This window comes from Meles meles, chromosome 7 (genome assembly GCF_922984935.1).
Source record: "Meles meles chromosome 7, mMelMel3.1 paternal haplotype, whole genome shotgun sequence".
Classification (NCBI taxonomy): Eukaryota; Metazoa; Chordata; class Mammalia; order Carnivora; family Mustelidae; genus Meles; species Meles meles.
In genome coordinates, this window is record NC_060072.1 from 88,455,937 (window position 1) to 88,465,005 (window position 9,069).

The window sequence follows — 9,069 nt, forward strand, 5'->3', positions numbered from 1 at the left end:
GAGAGAAAATATAAGATAGACTCTTCACAACCATAGAATAGGCAAGGGTTTTTAGGGGGAAAAATCATGGACAAACTGACTTTACCAAAAGACACAGCTAAGAAAATGACAACACAGATGGACCTTGAGAACATTATTCTTTTTTTTTTTTTTTTTTTTTTAAAGACTGATCGAGAGGCGCCTGGGTGGCTCAGTGTGTTGAGCCTCCTGCCTTTGGCTCAGGTCATGATCCCAGGGGCCTGGGATCAAGCCCTGCATCTGGCTCTCTGCTCAGTAGGGAGCCTGTTTTCCCCTCTCTATCCCCCTGCCTCTCTGGCTACTTCTGATCTCTGTCTGTCAAATAAAATCTTTAAAAATATATATAAAGATTGATCAATTTTTAAGATTATTTATTTTAACGAGAAAGAGAGAGAGAGAGTGGGAGAGGGGCATGTGGAGAGGGAGAGAGAGAATCCCAAGCAGACACCCTGCTGAGTGGAGAGCCTGAGTTGGAGCTTGATCCCACAACCTTCATATCATGACCTGAGCTGAACCCAAAAGTCAGATGGACACTCAATGGATGAACCAAGCCACCTGGGCACCCCTTGATGGCATTATTCTAGGTGAAATAAATCAGAGAAAGACACATACCATATGATTTCACTTACATGTGTAAGAAAAAAAAAGAAAAAAGAAAAAGAAAAAAAAAACACAAATTCATAGATGAACAGATTGATCGTTGCCAGAGGCAGGGGGAGCAGAAGAGAGGGGACAAGATGGGGACACAGAGAATTAAAAAGACAAGCCACAGACTGGGGGGAAAAAAAATCACACATTTGATAAATGACTTATACTGAGAATATACAAAGAATTCTTAATCTTTGCCCAATTTAAAAATGGGCAAAATATTTGAACAGACACCTTACCAATTAATACACACAAATGTCAAATGAGACCACTGAAAGAGGCTCAACATTATTAATCATCAGAGAAGTGCAAATTAAAGGTACAATGAGAGACCACTACGTATCTTTTTAAATGGCTGAAGTTTAAAAAGACTACCATACCAAGTATTGGTGAGGATGTGGGACAGTGAAATCTCTCATACACTTGCAGTGGGAATATAAAATGGCATACTTGCTTTGGAAAATGGTTTGGCAATTTCTTCAAATATTAAATATTTGCCTACCCTGTAACGCATCCATTCTACTCATAAGAATTTATCCAAGAGAAATGAGAGCCTCCATCCACACAAAGACCTGTACACTGATGTTCACGTTAGCTCAGTGTGTGACAGCCACAAACAACCCAAATGTCCGTCAACAAGTGAATGAACAGTTACCCATCCATACAATGGAATGCCACTTAATAAAATCAGTGGATTGTGCAACAGTGTTGCTGACCTTCAAGATAATTATGCTGAGTGGGAAAACTCAGACAAAAAAAAGCACGTAATGCCTGATTCCATTTACTTATAATTCTAGGAAATGCCTATCAATCTCTAGTGACAGGAAACAGATCAGTGCTTGCCTTAGGATGGGGTGGGCGGGAGGAAGGGATGACAAAGGGGCAAGGGGAAACTTCTGGGGGTGATGGATGTGTTCATTATCTTGAGGAAGTGATGGCATTACAGATATGCACATATGTCAAAATGTATCAGGCTGTACACTTTAAATATACAGTTTATTGCATGTCAATTCCACCTCAAAACCCTGCTAAAAATGGAGAAGATGTACCATATGTATAGGATATAACAATAATGAAACAACAGAAAACTCCTGTATCTATCACCCAGTTTAAAAAAGTAAATGTTACCAGAGCCACGGGAGTGGGGTGGGGTGGGGTGGGGTGGGGTGGGTGGCGGTGTGTGTCAGCAGATAAGCCTCCAACTCTTCATTTCAGCTCAGGTCATGATATCAGCCCAGCCCAGGGCTCCCCAGTCCTGAGAATCAGCTTGATATCTTCTCCCCCTCTTCCCCTACCCCTCTCCCTGCTCGTGCTCTCTCTCTCTCTTTAAAGAAATAAAATGTTTTAAAAAGTAAAAGAAAAAAGTAAATGTTACTGTTATTTTTGAAAATTTCTGCGTTCCCTGACCCATTCTAAAGCCAAGGCTTGCTTTTTTTTAAATTTATTATTAAAAACAGATGAATGCTTCAAACTATTTTTTTTTTTAAAGATTTTATTTATTTGACAGAGATCACAAGTAAGCAGAGAGGCAGGCAGAGAGAGTGAGAGGGAAGCAGGCTCCCTGCGGAGCAGAGAGCCTGATGCGGGACTCGATCCCAGGACCCTGAGATCATGACCTGAGCCGAAAGCAGCGGCTTAAACCACTGAGCCACCCAGGCACCCTCAAACTATTTTCTGTGTGCTTTAGGTTTTTAGGTTCCCAAAGATGAATACTCTGCAGACAATTTTTATCTAAATTAGCTGAGTAATGCAGCAGTCCCACACGGTCTGAAGTTCAAACACGCCCTTTGAACAAGAGGCAAGCCGAAACAGTGACTTAAAAATAACCCCGTTGAGTTAGGAATGTCTGAGAGCCTCAGCCCGGAATGTAAAAGGGGTAAATTCTTATTGACTGTGGCCAGGCAAGCGCGTCTAATCACCTGTTTTAAAATACGGAAGGAGAGGGGCCGAAGGGTAAGCAAGACCGGGACCCTTACCAGCAGTCTTCTAGTTTGGTTTCACCAGGCTCCACCCACAGATTGTTTTCTCTGCAGAGGTCATTGGAGAACCCGAGAGGGCGGGTCTAAGTGCGGCGAAAACTTCCGCAGGAAACCAGGAAACCCGCAGTAGTTCCCAGAGAAGAAGTGCTTTGGCGTTAAGGGATTATAATCAACTTTCCTTCTAAGGGAAGCTGGGAACCTTCTCCCTTGGCTTCCTGAAAACTAAGCTGAATCTTTTGCCAAACGCCTATAAATTAGGTGAAATGGGCCCCTCGCCCATGATGTGACTTCAGCTGTGTCTCTCTCTCCCAACCAGTTCTTTTCCTCCGCCGCTAATTGGCCTTGGAGTGTGGCCAAAACTCTACCTCCTGCAAGAAAGGGTCCAGGGCTAACTAGTCGATCTTTTCTCTTCGGAGTGATGGCGCTTACCATCGTTATCCTCAGACTACTCATCTGCATCCTGGCATTTCCCATGTTCCTGCTGAACTTTCTGGGCTTGTGGAACTGGATATGCAAAAAATGGTTTCCCCACTTCATGCAGAGGTTCACCATGGTCTACAATGAGCGGATGGCAAGCAAGAAGCGGGAGCTCTTCGGCAACCTACAGGACTTTGTGGGCCCCTCCGGGAAGCTGTCCCTGCTGGAGGTGGGCTGCGGCACCGGGGCCAACTTCAAGTACTACCCGCCCGGATGCCGGGTGACTTGTGTTGACCCCAACCCCAACTTTGAGAAGTTTTTGATCAAGAGCATTGCGGAGAACCGACACCTGCAGTTGGAGCGCTTCGTGGTGGCCCCGGGGGAGAACATGCCGCAGGTGGCTGATGGCTCTGTGGACGTGGTGGTCTGCACGCTGGTCCTGTGCTCCGTGGAGAGCCAGGAGCGCCTCCTCCAGGAGGTGCGCCGAGTGCTGAGGCCGGTGAGTGTGGGGTTGTGAGGAGGACTAGTTAGTGGTAACTACAGTCACCAAGGGCAGTTTTGTCAATTTCAGGTGCCTTAAACATCCAAACATAAAAAGTAAAACCACTAGAGAAGGCACTGTTGCATTTTTAAAAACCTTAGAGTCAGAAGGAAGCTGTAAAGCGAAAGACTGATTCTGAATACATCAATTTTTAAAAACTTCTACAGAGAATAAAAAAAAAGTATATAAACAAAGTACCAAAACATAGAAGTATTTGCCAGGGGTGACAGACAAAAAGGTTAACTTCCTTCATTTTAAAAGACATTACAAATCAAGAGATCAATAGGACTTTTTAAAAAGAAGAAAAAATAAAAAAAAAAATAAAAAGAAGAAAAACAAGAGAAAAATAGGCAAACGGGAACAGAAATGTAAATACAGATAACCAATTACAGGGGTGCCTGGGTGGCTCAGTGGGTTAATGGTGGGGCTCTGGTTTTCTTCTGGGGTCCTAATCTCAGGGAAGTGGGATCCAGCCCCCACCTCGGGCTGGAGCTGGGTGTAGAACCTGCCTGGGATTCTCTCTCTCCCTCTCTCTCAGCCCCTCCCTCACTTCATCCTGCCCTCTTTAAAAAAAAGAAAAGAAAAAGCAAGCCAATTATATGATAAAAATGCTCAGGCTTCCACAAAAAGAAACTAAAGCAAGACACCGTTTTTACCTATTACAATGTCAGAGGGTTTTAAGATCAATATGGTATTGGGGTTTGTTTGGAAAGCAGTACACCCCATACTGGACACAGGTTTTTTGTGTTTTTTTTTTTAAGATTTTATTTTATTGTCAGAAAGAGAAAGTGTGAGCACAAGCAGGGGGAGCAGCAAGCAGAGGGAGAAGCAGGCTCCCCACTGTCACCACAGGTTTTGGAGGGGACTTGGAGGTCCCTTTCCCCTTGCTCCCCACAGAGGTAGAATGGGAGAAGACTTCCAAAGTCCTTCTGATAATGTATAACCTCTACTGTGTCTACCCTTCACCCACATTTATAATAAATAAAAATCCCTGAATAAAATCCCTAACAACACAGTGGTACCATCGCTTCAGTAATGCTTTTAGATGCTTCAGTATTTTAATTCATCATAGCATTTACATCCTCGTGACAATGGTACAAAAGTATAAGACATGCTTGTTTAGTCTCAGGCAGTGCTGGGTGTGGATTCAGACTCTCCCACAGGTTTGCAAAGCAGAGCCCAAGAAAAATGTTCAGATTGAAGTAAAAAAAAATTTTTTTAAATACGTTAAAACATTTTGTACTTCAAAGGCAAACAACTTGGGTGCCTGGCTGGCTCAGTTGATAGAGCATGTGACTTTTTTTTTTTTTTTTTAAAGATTTTATTTACTTATTTGGGAAAGAGAGAGTGAGCACAAGCTAAGGAGGGGCAGAGGGAAAAGCAGACAACCCATTGAGCAGGAAAGCCCAACATGGGGCTCGATCTCAGAACCCCGGGATCCTGACCTGAGCCGAAGGCAGATTCTTAACAGACTTAGCCATCCAGGTGGGACTCTTGAGGTTGTGAGCTTAAGCCCCACGTTGGGTGTAGAGATTCCTTAAAAATGAAAAAGGCAAGCAAACTGGGGGGAACATTTCTAGTATATATGGTCTTATACTAAATTCCCTAAGGAGTAAGAGAACTCAACACCCTATTAGAAAACTGAAAAAAGACATCAACAGACCAAGCAGAAGAGAAGTCCAAATCACCAATAAGGTTTAGCAAAAAAATGTTATAGATATTAAGAAATTAAAGATGCATATTATTGAAAATGAAATACCATTTCACCCATCAAATCGGCAGGATACAGAGGAAAAAGTGTAGATGGGAGTTTGTTGGAAACTGGCACTCATACCCATTGCTGGTATGAATGTAAACTTGCAATGCCTCTTCCAAAGGGCATTGACAATCTGCGCCAACAGCTTTAAGAAGGCACAGACTTGGGTGCCTGGGTGGCCCAGTCGGTTAAGCATCTGGGGTCATGATCCTGGGGTCCTGGAATCCAGTCCTGCCCATCACAGTCGGGCTCCTTGCTCAGTGGGGAGTCTGCTTCTCCCTCTGACCTTCCCCCTTCTAGTGGTCCCTCTCTCAAATAAATAAAAATCTTAAAATAAATAAGTAAAATCTTTAAGAAGTAACATTTTTGACTCAGCAGTTCCCCTTTTTAGCAAGTTATTTATTTGGAAATAATTAGAAATAATTAGAGATGGGCACAGAGATGTATGGATAAGGATAGTCACTGCAATAGTATTTATAATAATGAAAAATTGGAAATAACTTCAATGAGAATAAGTAAGAGATGGTATCTGCAGTGCTGTGAAATACTGTGTAAAGAGCTTTTAAATCACATTTTAGAATACTATTTGAATACACAAAGCAGGTTACAAAACAGAAGGTACATTCTAATCCTAGTTTTAGGGAAAAGATCCATATTCATACAATGTGCACACAAAGTTTTAACAGTAGTTATATTGAAATGATAGAACAGTGCTCGTTTTTCTGTTTAAACTTTTCCTCATTTCCTAAGGTCAGCATATGGTCAAGGTAGTATTTTTTAAGATTTTATCTATTTATTTGACAGAGAGAGGGAGAGAGATCACAAGTAAGCAGAGAGGCAGGCAGAGAGGCGGGAGCAAGCTCCTTGCTGAGCGGAGCACCCAGTCGACCGTGGGCTCCATCCCAGGACCCTGAGACCATGACCTGAGCCAAAGACAGAGGCTTAACCCACTGAGCCACCCAGGTGCCCCATGGTCAAGTCAGTATTATTAGCCTCTGTCAGCCGGACTGTCCAGGGTCAAAACAAACCTGATCTGACATTTACAAGCTGTGTGACTTTGGGCAAGTTGCTCATTTTCTTTGTGGCTCACTTTCCTCATCTGAAAAATAGGGCTGATAATACTTACCAAATAAGTTTATCATAAGGATCAAGCAAGTTGATGTGTGATAGGCATTCGTGCATCATGATAGCTAAACCAGCAGCAGTTCCTGCATACCTGCATACGGGAACTGCTACCAGGTTTAGTTGTCATGATGCATTACTTTTATGAACAGAAAATACGTGTTAATTCCATCAGATTGGCAGCTCTGGATAAAACTAGACCGAAGGTGAGACTATTGGCCAAAACGGTGTCTTAGTAAGTGCTCATTTATCCATGCCTTCCCATGGAGTTAGCCTTTAGGGCCACTGAAATTGAAGCTTCCATCATCTTATAAACCTGTTCTTCCAAAACTAAAATCCATGGGGCTTTTTTTGTTTTTTTTTCCTTTTTCAGGGCGGGGCTTTCTATTTTCTGGAGCATGTAGCTGCTGAGAGCTCCACCTGGATTTACTTCTGGCAACAGATCCTGCATCCTTCCTGGTACCTGCTGTTTGACGGGTGCCACCTGACTAGAGAGAGCTGGAAGGCGCTGGAGCGGGCGGGCTTCTCCAAGCTCAAGCTGCAGCATTTCTGGGCGCCACTGTCCTGGGAGCTGGTGCGCCCCCACATCTGTGGTTATGCCATCAAGTAGCCTGAGTGGGGAGTAGAGAGCTGAACGGCTCATAGCTTCAGGCTACACTCTTGACACTTCAAATACTAACTGGAAGAAAGAAAACTTTTTTGTTGTTGTTGTTTTTAAGGTAAAGTTGCATTTCATCCTTAAGAATTTATGTTATAACTTCTTCAGCCATTTTCTGTTGTCTCCCAGGGAATCAAAACCAAACCAAATCAAAACAGGGTTCTCCCTTAAAAGGAAACGCTGGTCTTTCATAATTGAAGTTTACCATTATCCCCAAACTTTAGTTTATGGGATAACTTCAAAATCCTTCTGGTTTATATGGTTACCTGGCAGATTTTCATGTCACCCCCCTCTTTGAGAGCTTTGGTGCTAAGAGGCAGTGAAATCAGTCAAAAGAGGACTTGAAAAGGGAGAAGTGACAAGATCTTAAAACATCACAGACTGAACCAGGGAGTACGGACTAGTTGAAAATCCAAATCTCAACAGCTCAGGCCTTTCTGAAAGAGAAATCTGAATCTGTTTGTTGTTCTTAGTATCCGCGGGGCTGGTGTTCAGAATGAATGCACTAGGAAGCCACACCTAGCTCTGCCCAGCTGTTGTTTTTACTCCCGCAGTCCGCTGATGTTTATTTTCCTGCATTCTAGTCTTCATTTTTTTTATTACCATATAATGCCAATCTTCAGTACTTAAGATAAAGATTGTACTTGGCATATTAGTGTATCCAGAAAAATAGCTGAGGCACTTAGGCTTCTTGATTACATTTTCCTTATTATGTAGCATAAACTTTGCTGCCTCCTGTCTCAAATTGCAGGTAAGGAAAGGGCCAGCTGTAGTTAGGAAAACCTTGTATAATTAGGTACGCTTTGTAAGACCCCTAAAACCTAGGCAGCCTGGGAGTCTGTAAAGAAGTAGACACATATTTGGGGGATTATTCTGACCAAATTTCCACTCCTGTCCCAAGATGATTTCTTTGTTCCTTGCCATCGTGGAAACCTCTGATAATCATAAGTGCTTTGAAAACAAGTGTGGGTTGGTCAGTCAGAGGGATTAAGAATAGCATTTTGGGGGCATCTAGGTGGCTCAGTGGGTTAAGCATCTGCCTGCAGCTCAGGTCATGATCCCAGGGTCCTGGGATCGAGCCCCACATCGGGCTTCCTGCTCAGTAGAGAGTCTGCTTCTCCCTCTCCCACTCCCCCTGCTTGTGTTCCCTCTCTCACTGTGTCTTTCTCTATAAATAAATAGATAAAATCTTAAAAAAAAAAAAAAGAAAAAGAACAGCATTTTCAGCAACTGTGTGTGTTTTAATAAAGTTAGTATATTTTCTGTAAAGTATAATGACTTTACAAAGGCACTATTTTAAATATGAAATCAATCAATAAATTCACATTCATTTTAGAGATGGAAATAAATGGTTTATGTCTTTGCTGGCTTGGCTTCACTTTTTTAAAGTCTCTTGGAGGGTAAAATTAAGCTATTTGAACATACAGATTTTTCTTTCTACTGCCAGGTAACTATAAACACAGCTAGTGGATTTTAGAGAAAGCAATTTGGGAAGGATCAGAGTGAGTTTTGGAAGGTTCAAGCCCAAAGACCCTCACTAATAAAATCCATAGAGTGTAAAGAAAGGACACTTAACTATTCTCTCTTGAACGTGAAGACAGTTACTGTTAAGGTGAGGTTGGGACCTTCGTCTAAGGCCTCCTGAGCTCTACAACAGGAATCTCCTCCCTCTACGGTCTCCCCAAAGGAGGACCCTCCTTAATCAGCCACATCACTATGGGTTAGGTTACTCTAGCGACTGAGAAATTGGAAAAACCATGCATTGACATGCTGAAATGTTACCAGCATGTTGGAAGATAATGCCAAAGTACAAAGTACTAGACACATTCTTACCAATTCCTTCTTGTCTAAGTGGCATGGAAAATATTATCCTCACATTCTGTACAAAACTAAGACATGGAGAAATAAAAAAATGGAGTTTCTTATATTC

The 9,069-nt window shown here is 42.5% G+C and overlaps 1 protein-coding gene across 1 annotated transcript; it reads left to right on the forward strand.

The window, feature by feature from the left end:
- Positions 1 to 2,722: 2,722 nt before the first annotated feature.
- METTL7A (methyltransferase like 7A) lies at positions 2,723 to 7,389 on the forward strand. The gene is made up of 2 exons (XM_046013868.1): positions 2,723 to 3,561; positions 6,855 to 7,389. The coding sequence occupies exons 1-2, from the start codon at positions 3,064 to 3,066 to the stop codon at positions 7,089 to 7,091; spliced, it is 735 nt and encodes a 244-aa protein (XP_045869824.1). The 5' UTR covers positions 2,723 to 3,063; the 3' UTR covers positions 7,092 to 7,389.
- Positions 7,390 to 9,069: the final 1,680 nt, after the last annotated feature.

Coding starts and splice junctions, on each gene's coding strand:
- METTL7A (XM_046013868.1), top strand. CDS start 3,064: ATGGCGCTTACCATCGTTATCCTCAGACTACTCATCTGCATCCTGGCA. Junction 3,562..6,854: donor TGCGCCGAGTGCTGAGGCCG/GTGAGTGTGGGG, acceptor TTCCTTTTTCAG/GGCGGGGCTTTCTATTTTCT.